We start from the raw sequence: 25,231 nt of genomic DNA, 5'->3' as shown, positions 1-25,231 counted from the left end.
ATTCCTTAGAAGAAAGTTCTGCTTGGTATAAATGGAGACATCTTAGAGTATTTATTTTTAAGTGAAGTGGCAGTTCATAGGATGTTCAAGTGGAGAACTATCAGTAATTCTTTAATTGTTCTGAACTGGTTTGTTTCCCTTGTCTTTTTTTCACCATTTTAAAGAGCAGAAGGATTGTGACAAGCGCTGCACTGGAAAAACACCCAAAAGACAAAGCATTTGTTTTGTGCCTGTGCTGGGGTGGAGAGCTCAGTCCCAAGGTGCTGGGACAGCAGTGCAGTCGTGGGCACTGTACCAAACACTTCCTGGACAAAAAGTACTTCCAGTATGATCCCAACACATGCTTTCTAAGTGCTTTTGCTGCCCCATTTTCTTCTTCAACACACCAAATCTTCAATAAGGAACATTACCCAAACAGGACCCAAAATGTGCTTTGAAGGTTTTTAATGGAATTTAAAGTAAAACTTTTCTTACACAGATGCTTTTTTCTTACAGTGTAAAAAAAATGTAAAATTGCCCAAACTTACAAACTTGGAAAATTAGAGACATTTCAAGTATGCAATCAACCTTGTTTTATGAAAACAATGTATATTCAAAGTCCAAAATGCATGAGTCTTTCCTAGCATCCTGTGCGCCCTGGTGGTTAATCTTCCTGTCCTCTACTGTCCAGAAGACGCAAAGCTCAGTCCCAGGTTGTATCATACTCATTCACTGAGGAGGAAGAAAAAAACAATTCCATAAGGAACAATTCTACCCCTCTGTAAAGATGATTTAAGAACTGCTCTGTGCCCTACCCTGTAATGGTTAAAACCTTTGCAGATGGCATTTAGCTGGAGTGAAAAGATCATTAAATCACGTGAGGGTTAGAACAGGCCCATAGCTGCAGCTTTGGGAAGTTCGCTACTGGTTTATGAAATCATGGGTAGGTGACAGGAAGGAGCTGCTCTGCCAGAAACAAAGAAGCAGCTGAACCTGTTGTGGAAAAGACAGTTCAGACACAAGATAAAACAAGGGTAAAAGGATTTTCAGCTTTATTCAAATACAACTCAGAAAACACAACCTGTCCAGGTCAGAATTCCAGTGACTCTGCCCTATCCCAGCTGCAGGGCACTTCTTTATCAGTTGCATCACATTAGTTAATGTTTATACAACTACAACGAAACAGCAAAGAGTTGTCTTTAAAAGAAAGCTGCCCACAAGGGGTATCTTTCTTCATATAATCTTTCTTGTCCCTCACACACATTACTTCTGTGAGTAAAACTACATTAGTAATATCATAATATACTTTTTATTGTTCTTGGTTAGGTTTCGAGTGTTTCTCACCTGGTCTGAGTTCGAGTCCATTTCAAGGCATGGCGTGGAGGTACAGCAACAGTGGGATGGTAGAAAGTGCAGTCTGGTCTCGTACACTGTGTATTAAACCTACAATGCTAAAACAAAAGTATTTCAGAAGAGGCTGCTCAGTGCTGGCTGCCTGCTCTGAACACACTGAGCTGCACTGCGACCTCATATTGCTCTGTGACACATCTGACCCACAACTCAACCAACACCCTCCTCCACCAGTGCAACCAGCACAACCCAGTGACAAAAAATCCTTTTTAAGAAGTACCAACTACGAATTTAATGCTCCCAAACTGCCACTGCACTGACAGGTGGAATTCCTTTGCTTTCAAAGGTTCACAAGAGTTCAGTTTGAATTGAGCTTTGTGTACAAGTTGGGAGCATGACCCCAGCATTATCTGAGGAGAGAGAAAGGCCCAAGTATCTGGTTAGTAATATCTGAGCCTGGGTATTTCAGCATTGTTAGGGCTAGAAAAAGCACTAAACTTCCTGGCATAAGATTCAGGGACAACTCTGTAGAAGTACCCAAGTAATAGATTGCTGTAGTATATAAATTACATTGATACACTTTAGGGTAACTGGGCAATCTTTGAAGTTTTTGTATATTGCAGCATATCTGAAGGAAGAGTCAAGAGTCTTGAGACATATTCCTTCCAAACAGGCTCCTCCTCTGCCCCCAGCATCCTGGCTGGGCATATTTTGAAAAGAGGTATGGCCTGTTTGAAGGTCCCCAGCAGCATCTGGTAGAAAGATTACTTAAAAGTGTAATTTTTCAAATTCCTTAAGTCACTAGTTTTGCATATTCTGCTTCTAAGCAGAAGTTAAAGTGTGAAAAGTAAAAGCAAAAAGTGTTAAATCCTACTAACATTTCCTGTCCCAAAGTAGCATATTTCAAGTCTCTTTCTAGAAAGGAAGGAAGATAAGAGATATATCTTACTTTTGGGTGGTAAAATGGACATTCCATTTTCTTACAAGCTGGAAAAAACTTGCACAGCGGACTACTGGAGGATATGGACAGTGTGGGCAGGGGTGCTAATAGTAGAAATGAAAAGAACAGGAAGTGAGTCTGGATCAGAATAAATTGCCTTTTTAAGACAGCTCCACACAACCTTAAATATATCAATCCTTCTGCCAGAAATGCCATTTTATAATACACCAAAGTTCAGCAACAAATACAGACAGCATATCCCAATGCAGTTAGTGGATCCTGGAGTAGAACAAGGATATCAGGTAATCATTTAACTTGGTTCTTCACCATTTCAGGACAGGAAGTACCATGGTCAAGGCAAAACTTCCAAGAAATTACACTGAGATTCTGGTTGGCAGAGAATCGCAAATGTTAAATTTAGACAGCAGCAAGCTGTTAGAGTTTCAACTGACCAGACTGAAAAGCACGGGCACTGCACTTTCCAGGAATACAGGGAGCTGCTGGAAATGACACCAGAAACAAGCACATTGTACTTGGTTTCTGGCAGGGTAACAGAACTGCACTGAACTGTGACCTAGGGCTAAATTACTTCCAAAAGATCATGCAGCAAAGGCCCTGCACCTCGGCACGGTTCAAAGGCTCAGCAACACCAACCCGTATCAAACACGGCTATTGCCTTCACCAAGTAACCTCACCCTGAAAGTCATCTCATCATTACACCAACTTCACTCCTACACTGGCATTAAAGAAAAAAACGTTCAAAGGCAGAAGTGTCTGTTTTCTACGTGTGTCACAAGCCCTTAGTACAACATGTGTCCAATTTAAGAAACAAATCTGAGTAAAATTGCAGTGCTGGCTAATCCCTTCAGAGAAATGGGTAACTTGTGCAAGTCACCACTTGGGCCTTGCACAGACTTCATATGGACTCTTGCATAAGAGCACTGGGGGATTTTTCTTGTAATAGCTTTTGCAGTAACACTGGATTATTATTCTTCATCTTGCATTAAGAGTTGTAAGAAAATTAGGTCAACTCAAGCAAAAAAATGTTTTTTCATCACTGTCAGTTTCTGTTTCCAAAAATACTGTTGTCCTGTCAGCACTTTCATTTAAAGCTCAGAAAACAAGATGAGCTCACCTGGTTTAGGAGATGGATGTGGGGTTCGTCGACTGGCGTGAGTGTAAGGACAGTCTGGCTTAGTGCACTTTGCATCGTATTTACAGTTTGGATGGATGAACAGGCATTTATCAGCAAATTTGCAGTTAGGAAAAACTCTGAAGGAAAAGAAATTGAGTCAAAAGCTCATACCTGGAGCAAAATCCCCAAACATCTGTTACACACAAATGCCAAAATATCACAGAGGTGCAGCGGAGCTCGGGCACGTGTTGGTTCCTTCCCAAGTGGGGCATGTGGTTTAGTGCACGAGCTGTGCACCCACACACCTGCACTCAGCTTCCCTTCCTGCAGCACTCCCTCTCTGCAGTGAACAATTCAACCACCTCACTCTCAGGGCAGTTTGGTCTCAAGCTCCTTAGTGCAAGCCAGGACACTCTTAGTGTGCGGCACAGAGTGGCAAAGGCACAGTGGAATCAGACCTTCCCAGAGAGGGGTGCAGAGTTCCCTAAGTAACACCTTTTTCTCTGAAGAGTTTTATTTTGAATTTAGTTATACCAGATTTTAAAGGATAATTCAAATGTCCAAGTAACTGAAGTCACCCAAATCTGGTAACAGGTACCTCAAAACAAACATTGTTTTTCTAGACACTTGCTGCTTAGGGAAGAGAAGTCCAAGGCACAGGGCACGTTCAAGGGTTCGCCTTTGCTTTCCAATTTAGAACCCACAATCACTGCATTACTATGTAATGATATCCTAAGGTTCAAAAGCACTGTGACAGCTGGCAGAAGAGGGCCTGTTCTTTTAAGACACTAATTCCTGCATCTTTAAGCAACTCAGAAACACCAGCCTGTACTCTAAGCTTTCTTCTGCAAGGGCACAGCTGCCATCCCTGTATTCTGACACTTGGAAGACAGGTGTAAAACAGAAGGAATTACAGTATGATAAACAAGCTCTGATCCCACCCTGACAGGCTTGTGCCTGTCATCTACTGACTTTCTACTGACACAGAGCAGAAGTTTGTAACACTGGAATAAAAATCAAAACAGCGTATCAAGTGGATGAGCTCTGTACTACTCACTTGCAAGGTAGTGTGGGGTGATGGTACACACATTCATCTCCATTTTTACAGGCAGGCCAGAACTTGCAGCGCTCCAGCACCTTCTCCTGCTTTTGTAGTACACTTAAGTCTTCCATTTCAACTAGGAGGGTAAGAAAGAAGAAAAAAAAAAAAAACAACCCCAAGCTGGGATCTTTATGATTCTATAAGCAATTTGGTGTAAGCAATCTAGCATAATCAAAATTCACTGTACTTCTATTCTCTCTTAATCAAAAAACTCATGACAGTACAAGTTTATGTACAATCATATTTTCTGAAGAAAATTTCCAAAACCATAAAGTGAAAAGTCATAATACTGGACTGAAAACTGCCTTTCGGTGATAAAAGATTGAATTTGCACTGTTTACAAGCAAAATAAATCAATTTTCTTCCCAAATCCAAACTTATTCAAAGACTTGAACAGACAAGACAACTGAATCTGAGTTATGACTGTTCTACTGAGCCATGAGTTGATTATAGCCATGCTTCCTTTCTCCAAGATACTTTTTGCTCTAGAAAATTATTTCAAGAGATGGAAGTTAAGAATCGATTTTTACGCTAATCAGATTTCTTATTATGAGGGCATATACTGAAAAAGAACCACTTTCATGTAATTTCTTCAGACACTTCAGTTCTGAACTGAACCCATTCTCCAATCCAAAAAGTATTTTAAGAAATTCTAAGCTGAAACATTCCATACCTTCACTACTCTTACGGGAACGTGGGACTTTGACTTTCTCCTATTTAACATTGCTTTTAAAACCTTATTCTCCACATTCAGACAATTGTACATGTCGCTGTTGTCTTGTTTTCCCAAATCTGCCTAAACCTTTGGCTTTTCAAAGTTTCCCAGGACTGCCTAGACTCTCTGATCCTACTAATGACACAAATTGCTCCAGCTTCATTCCTCGTCAGCCTCATTGATGCCTTCTCCTTGCAACACACCAAAGCCAAATAATGGTATCCTGTTGTAGAACCACGCTGGCTCGTACAGATCTCTTCCACACAGATCTGATTGTGTGTGAACTTCAGTCACATCCATGCTACTTCACAGGAATCCTTAACAGAGCTAGGACTGTATTGGCAACACTCTCCAAACAGCTTTGGTGAGGAGTATGAGGCTACACATGGAAAAGCATGGATTTGCAAGGATGTACTCTAATGACCATTTCTCTGTGCTAGTAAAGTGCATGGATATACAACATTCCCTTAATCTTTAAGGCTGCCTAATATGTGCAGTACTTCTATAGCCAGGACAACTGAAAGGACATGGACTTAAAGATCTTTTGCTACGGTTCTCTCATAATTGCATTACACATTTACAGCTGGATCCATGAAATTTAAGGGTTCTCAGTACAGCATCAAATAGTATTCTTTACTTAGTTCAGAAATTTGGATACACTGCTACTATGGAAAATAAGGATCTTTATTTTCTTAAGAAAGCTAACTAAAAAACATGAATCCAAGCAAAGCCCTCAGGCTTTGTATTCAACACGCCCATGACAAAACAGTAGCCTCTGTGTTTTTCATCACCTAAAATGCCAGCATTCTAAACAATGCAAAAACATGTGGTTCAGCAAGCAATTTCCCATGTTATTCAAAAGGAATATAGAAAGAGAATATAGAAACCATCATGTAAAATCATGCACTGTTAAGTTATACTTTCAAATTCTAGCCACTGGACTCTACAAACACCTTACACTTAACAGGCTCTTTTTGATGTCACAACCCTAGACAGAAACATTAATACCGACATATTTTTAAAAGTTCAAAGCATGTCAATATGTTAACTGCAACATCTCCTGTCCATCAGCACAGGGACAAATCATAATAGGTCAAGCAGAAGCACAGATTTCTGGCAATAAAGACCAACTACATTTGCAAAAAAAAAAAAAAAAAAAAACCACCCAATTTTACCAATACTGAGATGTGTTGAGAACTACCATGTGCAATATTGCTCTAGTATGCCAAGATAAAGGCTTCTTAAGAGGTGGTCCTACTAAACTCCCACATTTCATCTGCCTAAAGAATATTCTAATTTGAAAAATAAACACCATCACTTTGGTTTCTTAAGACTGATATGTCCAGGAGGTGTAGCCATGATCAAAGCAGCACACCAGTGTTAGATCCTGTTGGTCAGTATTATTACCGTCACAGTTCTCCAGCTGCCTGGTTACAATTTGCATCTGCTGTGCCCGAAGACCTTTTAATCCTCTGCCAGCACACATGTGCTGGGTAACTGGCTTTAATCCTTCCATTATACACATATCTTCCTCTTCCTGATCAGAAAGATATCCTGGTGGACTGGGCACGCCATCCAGCGTCACAATGAACTTGGGACTAGCAGGTTTCTCTGGCTGTGCAAGCTGGTCTCTATCAAACAAAGAAATGTAGTAAATTTAGATTTTCTGACTCAAGAGGTTTGAGTGAATGTGAGCGGTGCTAATAAGTGAAAGTAGTACAATCTTATCAATGGGAGTCAAGCGGTAACAGACCTTCTTTTAGTAATTACTGGTAATGCACTCCAGTTAACAGTTTGCCTTCTTGTCTCCCTGAGGCACTAATAAGAGCTACAGCTCTCAGGTACAGTTCAGTCTGTTGCATTCTTCTCAACAGACAGATCCAAAAGCTCATTTACAAACAGTCAATCCTGTGGAATTTACAGTTTTGAGACAAAAAAAAGAGGGCAAATACCATTCTTGGAATTACAAACCTTTTAACACACAAAACATGTGTCTCCTCAAAATTACCAAAAAGCACATTATGAAACAGTGGTGTAAAAGTTTTTAGAACTAGGATGAGAGGATTGAGATACTGATACTAAGAACTTTAACACCCAGCCTGACTGAAAAGTCAGTCTAGCCTAGTGTTCTGTATCTGACAGCAGTCAGTGTGGGTAAGAGGGAGCATTAAAACAGGGGACACATACATTTTCTCCAGCCTTTCACCATCCTATCCATTTCACCTGAGGGATTTCCTGAATGACAGGTAACTCTAAGTATTTGGAGAACTGTGGAGTTCTCATCTTTGACAAACAGCAATGGGATAAACTTTGCCTCTCTATGAAATGAGGCTAAAAGCAAGTACACTGTAGAATGCCTTTAAGGAGAAACCAGCACATTAAAAACAGCATGAGCTAAAACTTTCAGATTGAAGAAATCAGAAACTGACCTATTCACATGCAAAAATTCACCTCTCTCCTGTAGCACAGTCACAGCTTTCAACTGTGACATTGCCAGGTTACCCTTTTGGGTTTATTTGCTCAGTATTGGTTTTATTTTCAATTAACACAGGCTGCTGAAAGCCACTCGCAGGAAGGAAACACCAGCAGTTTCTCAAGCACAGCAGCCCACGTGATGAAGCTCATCACGCTGATCGGAGTGGCTTTAACTCTTAACAGGTAGGACTATTTGTTACCTGGAACTTCGTTTGAGGCTGACATGAACTTAAAGCTTCTCTTGGTCAAACTCTCCCATAAGGAGGGCTTAAGTCATTGTCCAGGATTCACCACTCAATACTGTGTTAGAAGATGTTTCTTAAGAAATGCAATCCAAGGGTGAAACAGGTATAAAACTAAAGGCAATTTAAGGAAAATGACTACTTGACTAAGATTTCAGAAATCAGAAAAAAAAAGCAGTACTTTTCAGTTCCTTCTTTTTCTTTCTTGCAAATCAAAAGACATGCTCAAGCTCAGCTGAACCTGGGATTATTTTCCATTTAGAAGGATTTCTGAGAGGCTTTTTGTCCCTGCTTTTTTTCTTCTGCTATTCAATGTCAGTCCATTTTCCATGATTTCACACCTCCTGACTGGACTGACAAAGCACAAGTATGACCAAACGACTCCATCTAAACCACAAACAAGCAATTTGACTACTAACAGTCCTAAATGAAGTAGCTTTTTACCTTGTCTGTATTAGACGTCCTGAGTGAACTTGCACTGCCTCTGTGCCCTTCTTGCGCAATTGCTGATTCTGTGGCGCCATTTCCTCTGATAACCTGGGCTTCTTCAGGATAAATGACCGAGTATCTGAATGCACCATAGATTCTGGGTCACAGTAATCTGCATTGGGAGAAAAATTACAAAGAAAAGAGTAAAATAAGGAGGTAGTTGTACTTTTAACTCATAGCATATTTTTAGTATCAATTTATATGGTCAATAAGCTAATTTTACTGTTTTAATTTCTTCCTAGTAGCTTCCAGAAAACATTTTTACTTCCCTGTTAATTCCACAGAGGTGGATCAACAGAAGCCGTAAGTCACATTAGGCCAGATCAGGCAATTTTGTAAATGGAATGGCTATGCTGAAACAGCATAGAAGGGGGTCCACCCCCCCGTCACAATCTCTCATTCTTTGAACAGCTACTAATGTAATGCATTCATTCCTTAGAGATGTAGAAACTAGAAAATTGTAGAAATCAGTATACTTAATTAAAAAGGAGCATCTTAACATTCACTGGCAAGTAATCCAAGATTTGAAAATAAAAGATCACAAGACTTAACCCTGAGTCACTTGCAAGGTATCTTCAATCATAGGATCAATCTGAAGCCGAGAAGAGAGCTCCTTTTGTTCAATTCCTAAAAAAAAAAAAGCAATAAGAAGCATATTTTACTGCATGTCAACATGAAACTATAGATTAGAGAACTGAGGCACACTCTCTAATTCTTTGAATTCAAAAAAAAAAGATCAACAACAAAACATTCACACTTTTAACAACAAAAAAAAGCCATTCTCATTATTATGAGCCCGTTTCTCCTTGTTTCAGGAACAGTAACATGGCAAAATCTAGGTACTGCAAGACACTACTCATTCCCATAATCACTGCTCAGTACAAATGAAGTCTGTGGGCACAGCAACTGATGAAGGCCAAGTTCTTCCTCCTCATTTGTAGAGGAGTTGGCCATTCAGAGAACACACACAGAGGAAAGCAACTAACCAGGGATTGCTTTATGGTCTTCTTAAAGAGCTGAAACAGAGCAGCACTGTTCTACATTTGAGTTATGGTTTGAAAAATTTATTTTTGCTCTCTGTAGATTTCCTAAGCAAGCTGTCATTTCCATTTCAATGGCAAAAGAGTGAAAATATTTAGCATAATTATTTTCTGTGCATTAATTCAAAGGCTGATAAAGCTTTTTCTTACATACTTCACAAATACAATTTCAACTACTTTGTGGTGGCAGAAAGATTACAAATACATTTAAATGAGAAATAAGTGATGGCAAGTATCTTTCTAAAATAATGAATGTTTACCATTCCTTAACAATGACAAAAATCTTAGTCAAACCAAATTTTAACCATTATCTAAATATCTAAACACTTAGCAAGTATAAACTAAGCCCTTGTTACAGAAATATTTTTCCCCTGCCTTACTTCTATGATTCCTTGTGACTAATAAAGACAACCCCCCCCATCCTTTATAACAAAACCATGCTGAAAAGACACTGACTGCCTTTATATGTTATGCCCTTTAGGAGGTTCAAAACAGAAGTAAAAACCAAAGCTGACACAGCTAGCCTGGTATTAGCTGTCCTGTAAGAGCAAATACACTATTCTTATATTTAAACTGAAACATAAAACACTAGAACCCTTTGTGTGAAAACAATGTGCTGGAAATACTTCATATGCTGGAAAATTGTCCTAAATACTCTAGAGTATCTTCATTCTCACTTAAGCTTCGTGACAGAATTACTCCTACAAGGTACTAAGGAAAATATGCAAAGGATGGGGAAAAGAGAAGTTATCCAAATGTAAGTGCTTATGCAAAACTATTCTTCAGTGACATGCCACAAACACGTTAACCTTCTTTACTTACTGATTAACGCCTCTGAGGTTGTCTCTGTGTGTGTTTGTATACATGTATCTCTATCTGACATACATGCTTTAGAAAGCTGCATAGTCTTCAGGGCAGGTCTGCATGCAACTTTTGATGCAGACTTAAAAATTAAAAGCATTCCTTTCCTTTTCTCTGCTCAGCCTGTAAAATGACATCCCCTAGTATAAATTCTTAAAGAATATTATCAGATGACCTTGAATTTCTTCAACTGTCTGCTCCTTTGGCTCTTCTACTTGAAGCTGAGAACTCAGAACAGGCAGTCTGCTTTGCACATGAATTACTTCTAACTGTGATTCTTCTGGGCTAATTCGAGTTCTTGGTGCAACTGGAACAGTCTGTTTCTGTGGAACTTTAAATAGAGAAACAATGGCAAATCGTTTACATACTACCCCATCACACAATAGTACTATTTTTAGATATACTGTGCTAAAATACCTCTAATAAATTCCTACACACACACACAAAAATCCCAAGCATCTGTCTCCACAAAAAGCATCTCTATCTACCTGTAAAATTCTTAGTGTGCAAGCACATTTGTGCATGTGCACAGAGCACCCTGAGTGGCACTTCAGAACACCTATTTGTAAGGCAAAACAGCATGAGAAGGATTAGAGTGACAACAGCAAAGTACTCATTCATCCACTTCTACATACAATTAATGTGGTACTTTCTAATAGCTTTGAAATCACTTTTCATTCCATCTTTCATATAAATAACCATGGATAATCATGTCTCTTCGTATGATGCTAGCTAGCTACCCTTTGCTAAAGTGCTTGCAAATAAAACACAAAACTTAATGACAGCAGAATCATAGAATCACTTAGGTTGGAAAAGACCCTTAAGATCACCAAGTCCAACTGTAAACCGAGTCCACCACTGCCAAGCGCACCACTAAGCCATGTCCCTAAGTGCCACATCTACACCTTTCTTAAAATATCTTCAGGGATGGTGACTCCACCACTTCCCTGGACAGCCTGTTCCAATGCCTGACCACCCACTCCACGAAGAACTTTTTCCTAACATCCAATCTAAACCTCCACCAGCACCACTTGAGGCCATTTTCCCTGGTCCTATCAACTTGTTACTTGGGAAGAGATCAACCCTGACTGAACTACGCCCTCCTTTCAGGTAGTTCTAAGTCTCTGTACAGATAGTTGTGGCTTGGCATTTGGGGGTAGCAGGATAACAGGTTGACTTCTTTACTTGGCTTCTGGTAAGACTGTCAGACCTGGTTGTGATAAGCTAAACTCTTCCCTTGGCTGAGTATCAGATCAGCATTCACCTTCTGATGCAAACAGCTGAAAGGTACTACTCAAGTACTGGATTCATTATTTATGAATTTACTGTTTTGTTTCACCTGTGTGTTTTAAATTAGTTTACTTCCATATTCCATTCAAAAGACTTCAAAAAAAAAAAAAATTACTTCTGAAGTGGAAGAACCTGCATGATACTTCAGGTAAAATTCACAAATCACCTCTGTATTAAACAGCAAAGTGGTGCTTTCTGGTCTCTCCACTGTAAGCCAAACTACAAGATCACCACTGTTAAAAAGATCAATAGTTTTAATTGATTTAGAATTTTCCAGCTATGTCTCATTTCCTGCCATACTGCTTTGTACACAGGAATGAGCTTCCTGCATCATTTCAAAGTACTGTTTCTTACAGTTAGTTTGCAGAATTTGAGAGAGAACAGGCAAGAGACTGTGGATAGCTTTCAGTCCTACTTCAGATGGTGTCAAAGTCATGGTTTAGTGAATGCTCCTTCCCTGGCAAGGTGTAACGTGTCCTGCTGACGACATGTAGATTTATCAATACCCAATGAAATGAAAGCACAAGACAACAGCTGGATTTGCCCTTCTTCAGCAGAACTCTCTCCCAGCTAGGAGAATGGAATGCCTACACAAAGACAACTGCTCAACTGCTGTGTCAACTGCAACTAAAATCACTGAACTGAAATTGCAGCTTTGCTGTTAAAGGACAATGTACATCATCATACATACCCTGATACTTATCAACATGCCCTGATATATACATCAATCACTACATTCCTTATTATTTTGCACTTCTATTACCCATATTTAGTGCATTTTCATTATTTTGCTCTTTGGCTTTTTCTTCCCCCGCTCTCAGAAGGAAGAAGGAGAGTGCAGAAAGGGAAAAGAGATCTATTAAATAGTTCAAACCACCTGCCTACTTCTGATTAATTTCCCCTTGGCAACTACTGACTTCAGAATACTCTGGCACTTCCGTTTTGTATTTATACACTTCACAGACTTACTATCTTGATTAATACACTTTAAATACCACTTTCCTCCCTTGTTCATGCTTTCAAAATTCATCGCTGAACATCAATATAATGAAACAGGACACGGTAAATCCCTCATGTGTATCACCGACTTGCTATTTAGCATTCTGTCTTATCTCTAAGCGCTATACTTAGCTTGGATTTAAACAACAGAGTTTGGAAATACAGATTAGCACAAGCAACACCAATGCTAATTACCAGTGGAATAATTGGTTGTTTTTGTAACTGATTCCTGTGCTTCAGAGATTGCTTTCAGTATTAAATTCTTATTGGCCTGTTTCGAAGGTGGCAATGAAGGTCTAAAGGAAATAAAAAAAAAAACATTCATTGTACATGGATTGCACAGCAACTGTATCCATGTTAGACAAGTATTTCAACAGGTTAACACAGGCAGATTATTAACAGAAATCATCATCTACAATTATTTTATCCAAAACAGTTTTCAGTTTATCTAATATCTCAGTGGATGGAGAGCCAGAAAACGCTCTAAAAAATGGAAGCCCAGACATGTGATTTCATCTCTCAGCTTATGCTGCTGTAAAAACCATCCTACATGTGAAAGGCCCTCTCTGCCATTAATTTCTTCCCACCTCTGCCCACCAGTTACCTGTTGCTATGTTTGTGCTGGCACCAATAATTATGCAGCCGTCCTGAGAAATATGACCCAGCTACATAATTAGACTGACTCGATCCAAAACATATTATTTGCAAAAAAAATGCTTTCTGCTTGTCTTTAACATCAACAATAAGGAAGCTTAAATCAGATAAATGGGCTGCGGTGCTGAAGATAAATTCAATACAGTGTATTAGCTTAAAATAGATCTTATACAAGCTAGCACTGTAGGTCAGTAGAACCATCTCTTCTCTACTTTAAATGTTTTTCCTCTATTGTTAGAAATCAGATACAAAAGACATGTATTTTGACTAATGCCTGACATTTAGACAGAATTAAGGAGGAGAAAAAAAGGAAAAACCTGTGAAGACTGCTTGAAAGACACCTTAAAGAACAAGTGATAACTGGTTTGAAAAGTATTTCTGAACATAAATCAAATTACTGAAAAATTATTTTACCACAATAAATACCTGGTCTGAAACATGCCAACATTAATATTCTTTTGCCAGTAAACTTTACTCAAATAATGTAAAAATTCACACTCCATTGCCTCTTACACGCAATAATGAAAACAGGTTACAAAATCAAAGGTGAAAGAGTGGAATAAACAGGCATCTCTACCACAGAGTTGTGAGATAGTTCAAAATATATTAAAATGGCTTATTAAATTTTGTCTCTCAATTTTCAGAAGTGCAAACTGATTTCCCCCACTTCCAAAGTTTTCATTCATTAAATTAGTTCTTGAAAACCCAGAATCACTGAGATCTTCAGTACCTTCTTTCTGGCTTTGCAGGTACAGACACACTGCTGGAGATGCTTCCTGTTCGCAATCCGTAGTCCTCCTCCTCCTCTTCATCTTCTCCATCATTACAGAACTTTTTCACTTTGACTACCGAGCTTACAACAGGCAGCCGTCTCTTCCTGGAGCTTTCCTCCTGCAACAAACAGAGCAGGCAAAACAGCTCATTTAGCACAAATAAGCCAGTAAAGAAAGCACTGCAATTCCACCTACAGCCAGGAGATGGAGAACGTCCATTCCAGTTGCACGAGTCTAAGACTGCACTGTCTGCACATACAAGTGACTGCATTGGATAATATGAAAATCAGACACATTTACACTGAAACATCTCATTGGAAACGTAACTGTAAACAACATTTAGAAAAAAAAAGAAAAACCTCTCATTTAGAGACAAATTATCCAACACCTACAGAAAACGAGGGTTTTCCAACAAAATTTATAGTATCCTTCAAGATGAGTGTGTTCAAAGTCTGAGAGAGAAGTGGAATCGGTATAAATGACTTTCTCCTCTCTATCATCTCTAATTTCAGAGAAGTATAAGGATTAATTTCTAGCAATCTGACATATTCCAAAGGATGTTAAGTGTTTATACAGTCAGGATGGTCCAGTTTAGACAGTGCAAAGTCCCTGCTGTCTCTTCTGGATCTTATTCATGAAATAGTAATAGAAGAAAAATACCGTAAGACCTTTCTCAAACATTTGCAAGGAGAGATGTTCCAGTCACTCATCAGTGATTTATGTACAACCTTAAATAAATCACTATATTCTCATTTGCGCTTCTATGCTCTCAAAAACTAAGACACCAGCACGTATCTTGGTAGAGCATTCCGGATTTCCAAATAAAATTCATTATCCCTTATACATAATGAACTAAGTAGTGGCAAAGACAGAGAACTTTATGAGCAGCAATAAACATTCATGCACCCACAATCCAACATTCATTACAACATTAGCAGCCATAACTATCTGCATTCCTCTCAAAAAAGGATCTTAATTCAATCATATGGATAGTCTTATCAGCTAGGACCACCCCCCTGCTTGGCTTAGCCTGGCCTCCAAAGTACATAGGGCAGCAATCACCTTTCAGGTTGTCCTTGTCCAACATTAATCCCAAAGAATTCTTAACTGACATGGTTCTAAACAGAATCATCATCATCGATGTATCTAGGCTAAAAAACAGCATATCAAAAATCCTGATTTACAGAACTGTGTAAAGTTGGGAGTATACATAGCACTTAGGGAAGATCATGCTGTTTCAATGATCTTAAGATCAGAATTATAATTTCTGATTCATCATATGCTATAATGTGCTAACCTGTCAATACAAGTCAATATGACATTAAGATGTACATGGTAATTAACTCTGAGATGCAGCAAGCTATCAGATAATGATGTCAAATTATGAAATCTATTTTTATCAGTGGACCCAAAGGATGAAATCTCAAACCTACTGGTACCTTTTGATTTCTCTGAGGTCAGGATTTTACTGAAGTGTACATAGTAATTTAGGTTCCTAACAAGAATAAACTTTTGCAACACTTTAGCTTGTACCAACCTCACTGCCCACTTTATCAGCACCAAGTTTGGAGGTGGGTCTGTGACCTTCTGCTAAGCTGCCAAACGCTTCTGGATTGCACAGCTGGCCTGTTTCCAGAGACCTGAAGCCTTGTGTGTCTAACTGCCGACTCCCCTGCAAGCTGCCCTGCTGTGACAATCTGGGCACATGTGCATTGCCATCTGCACTCCTGACAGCTGGTGGCCGGTAGATCTCAGCTGAGGGACGAGAAGAACCATAAGTTACAGTCACAATAGGTTTCTTCCGTGACAAAGGATTCTCCTGCACAAAGTTTAGGTCTTCATCAATTAGATCATCTGGTTCAGGTTTAATGTCAATTACAGCTTCAGAAGGTGACAATTCCCTCAAAGGCTTGACAGCAGATGTTAAGGGGGATGCAGAACCATCTTCACCAGACTGCCTGATAAAAGAAGAAATTGCCAACTGTTATCTGCGTTCCAGAAAATGAGAACTGTCTTTTAATCAAAGCCAGGAGGGAAGAATCATTAATGTATTATTGTTTATACAAATTTAACACACTGATTGGTATTTTCAGTTGGTTAATTAATCTAAGCCCACATGTTGCTTAAAGAACTGAATTCTGATTTAATGTTTTTCATACAACACATTGTAGCAATGCTTTAGTCTTCAAAACTACTTGTATCTTTCCAAGTGTCTGTACTCTCTACAATGTCTACTATACTCACACAACTACTGATGTCTGAAGGTGTGTTAAGAAGTAGCCAGCAGCCTTACCTTGAAGCAGTGTTCCTCTGCTCTTGTGAGCTGGTTGAAACTCTGGAGTCATTTCTTTCAGTCCGAGTGCTTGACACTGCAAGAGGTGGCAAGATATCCTCACGCCTTCTCTCATCACTCACACATGAACTGCTTTTGCTGGAAAGCAGGTTGCTCTCAAAGATACTAGATTCTGAAGATTTTACATTGGTTGGTTCTGTGGAGACAGGTACCTTTCACTTTTACATTATAGCACAGCAATACAGATTCTGCAATAAAGGTAGCTATGAAACTGCAAACAAGATATTGCACAGGTCTGAAAATACAACAAGCTGAAAGTTGTTTCAGCTGGAAACATCAGCAAGAAATACAGAGAAATACACTCTGGACTCAAAAATAAACTCTTTATCTCAAAATATAAAGGAATTTTCCTAACAGTCCAGATCCAAAAGACCATATAAACCAGAAATTAACAAAACAGCCTAGAGCTGCGCTTTTTTGCAACTCACTAGACATGTAACACTACACTGAAAAAATAAGCCTATCTTCACTCAAAATTAATTTTCTTACTTACCAGTAGTCACAGATCGTAGCTTATCCAAAACACCATGGAGCCTGAAATAGACAGTGGACAAGGACAGAAGCAAAAGAGAGAAAGAAAAAATAAAGAACTTTAACTTACATTCGGACTAACCATTTTTCAGAAACCCACTGCCTTTCCCCCTATGACAAGCACCTCATTTATCTAAGACTTCACTTTCCATCAACCAAAGTATGTTTAACCCCAAAAGGGAGGCTCAAAGTATCTTGCCTCCAGTATGTCTTGTACATGCAGGCAGAGTATTTGTCACATCAGCCAGCTATTTTTGGCATTCAGTTGGTTTACATAATCAAAGCCAGTACTTCCCGCCTTTCACTACAATCAGTGGAGTTAAGTACCAAAAGGATTGACTCAAAAAACCTGTTAGAAGCCTAAAGCGTAGCCTAAAATTTTACTTGGTATATGAAACTTTAATTACACAGCAGAGTCAAACATTATTTTAAGTACAAACTCATAGCATGTAAGATTCTCAGATTTTTCCAGCATGCTTTGTAAATACCAACCATACTCTCTGAGACACACTGGCGAGAAAAAACGTTTCAGTGAGGTACCAAATTTGCCCTTTGCCCATGCAAAAGGCACTAAACTGAAGTAACACAGAAAATTACAGAGCTTTAATATAATAAGGCTGCTTAAAAACAGACACACATTACAGTGAGGAGAAATCAAAAAAAACCCACCCAACACTTGAATGCTTGGAATTCAAACCTGATCATGGGCAAGTCCATAATTTAGGCTGACTATTAGGAGCTAAGGAACAAGAACATATTAAAAATATATTGAAAAGACTGCATGTGAGGATAAGGAAGGCTTATACTCGTCCTCCTTGTGAGCTTTCACTAGAACACTCATCAGCTGAGCTCTGGTGATGCAGATCAGTTTTCACACTGACCTCACGGTAACTGATCTGATACTTGGTTCAGAATAAGAAGTGCTGGCCAACCAGCAGGATTGCCAGGTCTGTCACAATTGCTGCAAAACTTCTGCCAGAAGGCCCAAAGCTACCAGCTACAGAGACAAACCAAGGAAGGTATATCTTGCTGAGTACTGTGTTTAACCAACGTTTAAGAACAAAAATATTCTGGGTTGTCTTTACAAGAAATAGAAGTATATAAAACTCCCAACTACAATGCTATGTAACATTTTTCCACCAGTCCCCTTACAACTTACTGCATAGGTTTCATCTTGTCTTCTTTTCCATCCTTCTTTTAACCAACACCTACCTTTACTTAACCTGATAAAGCACTCTGACATTGAGTTTGTATTTATTTATATATATATATATACACACACACACATCTACACACACACATACATATATTAAAAAATGAGAATACTGACTTAGGGTTAAAACAGTCACCGTGCTTAAAATTTAAGCAGGTGTCAAAATAAGCTGGCAGTATAATATTTGCATATAGTCAATACACCATTTTAAATATACATATATAAAATAATCTTGATTTATCTGCTGAAATATTTTTCTCTACATATTTATTATTTTTTCAATAAATTTTAGTTTCCTTTACAAAGCCATAAAAGTGTTTTCTGCTACATATTATCCTGTTCTTTCTTACTGTGTATCAGGATTCAGTCAACACTGCAGTACAAGAGCTACACCCTCATCCACTTGTAATCTTCACTGATTTGTCTGATTCCTAAAACTACTGTGAGAAAGACAACTGCATGACTTCCTGATACAGTGAAATCCTAAAGTTTCACCTAGGCAGGCCACAAAAGGCAGCAAAGAAATGCCTGTGCAGTTTTCAAAACAGACGTCCACACTTAATTGTACCCCTTTATTATATTTTTGACAAATGTGCAGAAAAAAATGAAACCTGTGCAAGTAAACTCAAACTATATCCACACAAGTAACACCATCACCTGGAAATCCATCAGTTTAAATAGCTAATACAGTGAATTGTAATAGCTAGAACTATTTTCATTTTTTGTCAATGTTTATGATTTCGTAACAGCCAATTTCTAAAATGTTTATTTCTGCTTTTTAATTACAGAAAAGCTCCTAGGAACTAATTACACAGAAGAAATATTGGAAGTGAATGTAACCTGTCATTATGAAAATGTCAAAGAGAGCAAACTGAAAAAGAATAAAAACTGTAATATTTCTCTCATCTATACAAAACAAAATAATGTTCCTTAAAGCTCTATTAGGTATGAGATTCAAAAATAAGATTAACTTGAAAAAATACACAAGTCTGAAAGCAACAAAAATCTCTAGAGTCAAATGTCTGAAACGTGGATCTACTTACAGGTTTCCACTGTAAAACAAATTCAGTATTAGAAAATGCATGATAAATACAATAGCTAAGTTTGTCATGCAGCATGGAGTAAATGAACCTACACTGTCAGGAGTTGACAGTAGAGCTGAAATGTTGCTAAGTTGTCCTGCTCACAGTAATTCTGAGGTTCTACTTTTGGTTTTTAGTGTTGCGTGGCAGTAATAAATAAATAGCCTGAGAGGTGGGAATACCTAAGCATTTGGTGCTAAGCCTTGTCAAAGACAGTACACAGAATTAGATCCACTGCTCATCTGCCCTGATATAGTAATTCCCATGCACAACAGCAATCTGAAGCACTGTTAGCATAAAAGCAAACAAATTGGTCTTTTACATCTAACTGCAGTGAACAGCACTCTCATGCTCACAGTGGGTTTTGCAGGAATGATTTTAAGTCAACATACAGCCCTCACTTACTTGAGCACTCCATTCACAAATCTGTCTGGCTTTTAAACAAACAATGTAAGTCCCCCAGTCCTTTGCCATCTAATTATCACCTCAGAAGCCAACTGCTGCCAGACTAAAACTGATTTACTTATTAGACATGCAAAGTAGAGGTTTTCATTAATGTAAATTACATAATGGGAAGATACAGAAGTTTTTTGAATGCTGAGTGTCACTTATAGAAAGCAGTCCTGGCTTACTGATAAGAAGTGTGACAAGCAGCTTGCAAACATACCAGACAGTAAACCTGACGGTATTGTTTCCAAGGAAAAGGGAAAGGTCTTCTGTCATCTGCTCTTGACTCTTCTTATTGGCCACCATAACCATAATATAATCAGGGAGCTCTTCATCTAATAGAAAGAGAAAGATGTTGTTGCAAAGTAAAATAAATCATGGAAAACATAGCAAACATCTTTAAACATGTAACCAAATTTTTTTCCAGTTTTACTATAAAGACTCTGCAGGCAGAGGATTAGGTAAGCAAATTAACAAGACTTCCATTTCCTCTGAGGTTCAATACAAGTCTCATCTACATGCAAGGAATAAAAGATCAACTCACAAGAGTGTAAGCTGAAGATCAACATATTCAAAAAATGAGTAAACACAACAGAAAGAAGGACAAGATAAAAGAAAGCCACTCTGCTGCCTATATCCTTTTTCTTGAATACTAGCAGGCATCTACAATATTCATCACCTCAAATATTACCAAATATAGCACCTTATTCTTGTCAAATTTCCTTTAGTTACAAAAACTAAACAAATAAATACCCATTTCAGATATGTGCATTAAACAAATCAAAATTGTATTAACTCGCAGATTTTCTACCTACAAAAATAAAACAAACCCCAGCAACCTCGAGCGCGAATTTCTATTCTGTAATGTATGCAATTTCATACACAGTGAGAAACCCATTCCCTTGAATACAAGGTATTCCCACTCCTCAGAATGCACAAGAAGGTGCTTAGAACCCACCATTAATACATTAAGGGTTTGGGGAGTTTGGCATTTCACTTTGGCCTAGCTCCGGCCTCTGCTGAAGGACTGACTGAAACAATCGTTGCTCAAAGGCATTAGTTGTGCCTCCTGAGCACAGACTCCAGTTTAGTTTAATCAAACACCTCATGCTCTCCAATGCCACTCCATGGCATGACATGAACATAATAGTAAGTGAAAACAGTTGGGAAATACACTTCCAATTATGAATTTGAACCAAGGCACTAAACAGCTGTGCTTATTTAATCAAGCTAAGACAGTACACAACACTTAAAAGACCTGAAAAATGAAAAATAGAAATCAAAATCCAAATGAAAGGAATTGCCTTTCTTCTATGTCTACATACACTGTAAATAATTTATCTCTACCCTAGGCTACAGAAATAACATTCACACGTTGCACCTGCACTACCACTACTCAATTGTCCCAACATAAGCCATTCCTAGCTTAAACCCTAACTTCTTTTTGGTGGCTTTTTGTTTGTTTGGGCTTTTGTTCTTGCTGCTCTGTGTTTGGTTTTTTTTTTTCAATGTAAACGAGAAGTCGCACAAGATGGATTGATGTTCAGACCTAGAAACTTGAATTTTATTTATTGGCCAAGCTACTTTTAAACGTGGTAAGCTTTTCAGGTGGTTCAACACATGCTAAAGTAAAAAGATATTTTAAGTACAGGTAAAAACATAAGTTAGCACAATTACTTGTAACAGTATGATAGAAGAAGGAAAGAAACTTTCTCAGTAACTGTGTTGGCTTATGCCAACTTAAACTGCATGTGAAACTACAGCCTTTTGAAAAATTTCCTAGCTGATGAATAATTAATTTCCATTTTGCTTCAAATAAATATTTCCTTTGTAAGCTCTACACAACAAGTAAGTTTCAACATATCTTGTTGTAGAAGACTTTTCAAGAGAAAAGAACTAGCAGTTACAGAAAGAAACAAAAGCATGGTTCTTGTGCAGGAGCTAGAATGAGGGAGAACCAATTTTTTACTAGTTACCTGAAAGAAGAAATGGAGAGTTTTTAAAAAACATTACTTGAAAGGTTGCCCAAAAATACTCTAGTCAAGAAAAGAAACCTGAAAAATCACAGAAATTTGGAAACAGTGGTTTAAAAAGAAAAAAGAGGCCAAGGCAAGTCAGACTTGCCAATAAGGAATATAAAGTTATTTAAGGAAGTTCAGAGACCAACTGAGAAGAAACTGCAGAGATATTGTATGCTGATCCTGGGAATACAGGAAACCTGTCCTCTGAATTCAAGAGACAGGAGGAAAACAAAGCAAGAATAATCAGTTGTAGATGGAATCAAAAATGGTTAGTATTCTACCAGCATCTTAGTATTAGAGACAAGAAAGATTTTTTTTTTTTCAGGAAGACGGGAAAAACCAAAGAATCAAGGACTGAGAATCTGAAACCTGGAATGATGGTAAAAAAACCTGAACAAACAAACAACAAAAAAGGAGTTACTTAAAAAGACAAGCTTTGAGACGGTGAAAAAAGACAATTTTACAATTAAAAATTTCTAAACACAGTTCCTTGGCACCAGCTGAGCTCAGAATGTCAGACCATAGGTAACTCTCTTCTGTGGAGCCATTACATTTTTCCCTAAACACAATGCCTCCCTTGAAACAGGAAAGAAGATGAATTCAGGCTCAAACTACAAACTTTGAACTTGGCCCTGCAACTCATAGGAACTCTAAATTATAGTCTCAATTCCTTTTCTTCACCTGAAATCCAAGAAGCATCACAGACAATAACAATGCAGCTGCAGGACTGAGGTATTGTGTTTCCAACAGAATGCTGTGTTATCAACTTTTACTGATGCAGAACACAGCTGCTCTGAAGTACAATATCCATTTAATCCCGGATTCAGAAAAAACAAAGAAATCCACAAGACCACAGACGTTCGCACTGCTCACCCCCCTCCTGTCACAAACAAAAATAAAATCTCCCCCTGCCTCTAAGATACATGCATTTTATCAACATAAGCTCAATGTAGCTTAGTCTTCCCCTTAACAGTCAAGCTCTTACATTTTAAATGTTTGTCCCACAAAATGTTTCTGGCGCGGCCATTTAATTTCCTAAGCCACTCACTCATCTTTGTCCTCTCTCCTACTTTTGACAAACACCTCACCCTGAATTCAAGAGCTAATATGCCTAAGAAAGACTGATTCCATCTCAGAGTGGTCACAGCTAACTGCTGCTGTATTTGCAAGGCTCTCGCTTTATATAATGTTTCCCCTAACGCTTCAAAGAAATTTCCTTAGATACCCACATCATGGTTTTTCTTTCAAATCCCTTGTCACCATTTCTAAAGGGGAAGACTATGAGACTGACTTATTTTCTTTTAGTTCTTCATATACTTATGTTCACATGTGGCTTCCTCTTATGCTTAGACTATAGTATTTTGTGAAGTACATCTCTTTCTTTCTTACTAGTCCAGCACTTCAGGTAATTCTTCTCATGCTTAAGGCTTCTGTATGCAGTAACACAAGTAATAGTAAGTTCCATTAGCTAAGCTGTTTTTTTCCTATGAACCAAAAACAACCTAGAGAAGATTGCTAAACACATGGCAAAACTTACCAACATAAGCCCCCAGCTCCTGTAACTTTCCTTTTATAGCACCCTAAAAAATAATGAAATATTGTTTAAGGGGTGGATCAACAAAGTATTTCTAACTGCAAAGAGGTGGGAGGCTTAGCAAAGTTTCTCTCATTAACTGTTTGAACACGTTGGTTTAACATGTTAACTTTTTCTATTCTCTGCTGCTCAGGATAGGGACGTTCTAACAGCGAGGGGCTGACAGCAGAGTAACGGAATCCCACACTCTCTACCATACTTCCGATAGACCAGTTCCTGGCGCTATCATTCAACCTCCAAGTGCCAGCTGTTCTTTTTTAAGCAGAGACCACCCGGACTCATAAGGTGTAAAGTAAAAGAATCTAAAATGGTTTGATAAAAGGTCATTCCCGGCTCAGCAAGGAAACGAGAAACCTGCCAGGATTTCCAAACTGCGACTGCCGAGTAGGAGCCGCTGACAGGCCCTGCCGCTACCGTGGGCTCACTCCCGGCCAAGCTGCGCGCCTCCCGGGCAGCGCCGGGAACGGCCGGGCTGTGCAGGGCGAGAGCCGCAGCCCCGGGACAGACACGGCACCTGGCAGCTGCCCGTCGGGGGACAGGGGTGCCCCGACTCCGCTTCCCACACGAACGACTCTCCCGCTCCCGCCCCTTCCCGGGGAGTCCCGAGGCCGAAGGACCCCGCCGCCCGCAGCTGTGACAGGGGGCCGGCCGGAGCCCGGTGCCTCAGCCACCGGCCGGGCCTGCCTCCACAAGCGGGCCCGGTCTCCTGCTGCGGGCGGAGGGAGCGACCCGGCGGCTTCTGTCTCACCCGAATCTTGCGGCTGATCTCGGTGCCGATCTCCATGGCCGCACCGAGCCGCCCCCGGCCCGCCCCGTCCCCCGCGGCCCCGGGCCCAACTCCCACCGCCGCCCGCGCGGGTACCGAGCGGCGCTCGGGCACAGCGCGCGGCCTCCGCCGGCACCGCCCCCTGCCGGGCGGCGGCCGCAGCGCCCCGCCCGCCCCGCGGCGGGACCCGGGGCAAAGCAAACAGGCGTGGGTCGGATGCACGGCTGAGGGGGTACGGGCCACAGGGCCTGCTCCCGATGGCCCGAGCGGGGAGCTAGGCTAACTCTGAATGCCAGAACAACAACTACGACGTTATTTTACTATTAATGCTCTTGCTCCAGAACTACACAAATTGAAGATTCAGGTATCTGTTAAAAAAACAAATAAATTATGGTATAGCCATACACAAAGTATCCAAGTCACTTTTAATGCCACACTACAGCTATACAGGTTTCCTGGTGCCCACCACAGCCACTGCATCACCTCCCTTTCTCAGCAGGGCAGGAGCGAGAAAATATAACAAAAAGGCTCACGTGTTGAGAAAAAGGACAGGAGAGATCACTCACCAATTACTGTCACAGACAAAACAGACTCGGGGAAATTAGTTTAATTAACTAACAATCAAATCAGACTAAGATAATGAGAAATAAACCCAAATCTTAAAACACCTTCCCCACACCCCTTCCTTCTTCCTGAGCTTAATTTTACTCCTGATTCTCTACCCGTCTTCCCCCAACGCAGGGGAACAGGAATGGGGGTTACGCTCAGTTCATCATCTATTGTTTCTGACACTGCTTCCTTCTCTCCTGCTCCCAGTAGAAACAGCCTACCACAAAGACTGTATACTCACTGTTCCAATGTGGGTCCTTTTCACGGGCTGCAATTCCTCACAACATGTCCTGCCATGGGTTCTTTCCACGGGGTACAGTCAGTCCTTCAGGAACAGGCTGCTCCAGTGTGGGTCCCCACAGGGTTACAAGTCCCAACAGCAGACCTGCTCCAGCATGGGCTCAGCTCTTCACAGGGCCACAGATTCTCCCAGGAGCCTGTTCCGGCTTCCCACAGGTTCCCAGCCTCCAGGCATCCATGTGCTCCAGTGTGGGGGTCTTCCATGGGCTGCAGGTGGATCTCTACTCCCGCACTGACCTCCGTGGGCTGCAGGGGCACAGCTGCCTCACCA

At 39.8% G+C, this 25,231-nt stretch overlaps 1 protein-coding gene across 5 annotated transcripts; it reads right to left on the bottom strand.

Annotated features, from left to right (window-relative positions):
- Window positions 1–427: 427 nt before the first annotated feature.
- ZC3H14 (zinc finger CCCH-type containing 14) lies at window positions 428–25,231 on the bottom strand. Of its 5 annotated transcripts, none has more exons than XM_042048385.1 (17): window positions 24,902–25,231; window positions 23,229–23,271; window positions 19,891–20,005; window positions 16,891–16,931; window positions 16,338–16,533; window positions 15,582–16,002; window positions 14,002–14,162; window positions 12,813–12,913; window positions 10,504–10,659; window positions 8,980–9,054; window positions 8,383–8,539; window positions 6,629–6,852; window positions 4,462–4,582; window positions 3,405–3,541; window positions 2,279–2,373; window positions 1,324–1,430; window positions 428–711 (listed from the first exon to the last, which is right to left on the bottom strand). In XM_042048385.1, exons 3-17 carry the CDS (start codon window positions 19,980–19,982, stop codon window positions 705–707), a joined length of 2,091 nt encoding a protein of 696 aa, XP_041904319.1. In that variant the 5' UTR covers window positions 19,983–20,005; window positions 23,229–23,271; window positions 24,902–25,231; the 3' UTR covers window positions 428–704. The 5 variants fall into 5 exon arrangements, with proteins under 5 accessions (XP_041904319.1, XP_041904318.1, XP_041904320.1 ...); XM_042048384.1 differs by lacking the exon at window positions 24,902–25,231 and adding an exon at window positions 24,034–24,127; XM_042048386.1 differs by lacking the exon at window positions 23,229–23,271.

The sequence above is a fragment of the Corvus kubaryi genome, unplaced genomic scaffold (assembly GCF_017639235.1).
Source record: "Corvus kubaryi isolate FWS band 111438036 unplaced genomic scaffold, C.kubaryi_AGA036_p1.0 66, whole genome shotgun sequence".
Taxonomy (NCBI): domain Eukaryota; kingdom Metazoa; phylum Chordata; class Aves; order Passeriformes; family Corvidae; genus Corvus; species Corvus kubaryi.
The sequence above is the reverse complement of the archived record's forward strand: the minus strand, read 5'-3'. Positions and strand labels throughout refer to the sequence as shown.

Bases quoted from the DNA above. Each gene is read 5' to 3' on its own strand.
- ZC3H14 (XM_042048384.1), bottom strand. From the start codon at position 24,069: ATGGAGATCGGCACCGAGATCAGCCGCAAGATTCGG. The intron at 14,163-15,581 runs GTTGGTACAAGC...TGTTTGTTGCAG, and splicing joins CTGATAAAGTGGGCAGTGAG to GAGGAAAGCTCCAGGAAGAG. The intron at 12,914-14,001 runs GTACTGAAGATC...TATTTCCTTTAG, and splicing joins CCTGCAAAGCCAGAAAGAAG to ACCTTCATTGCCACCTTCGA.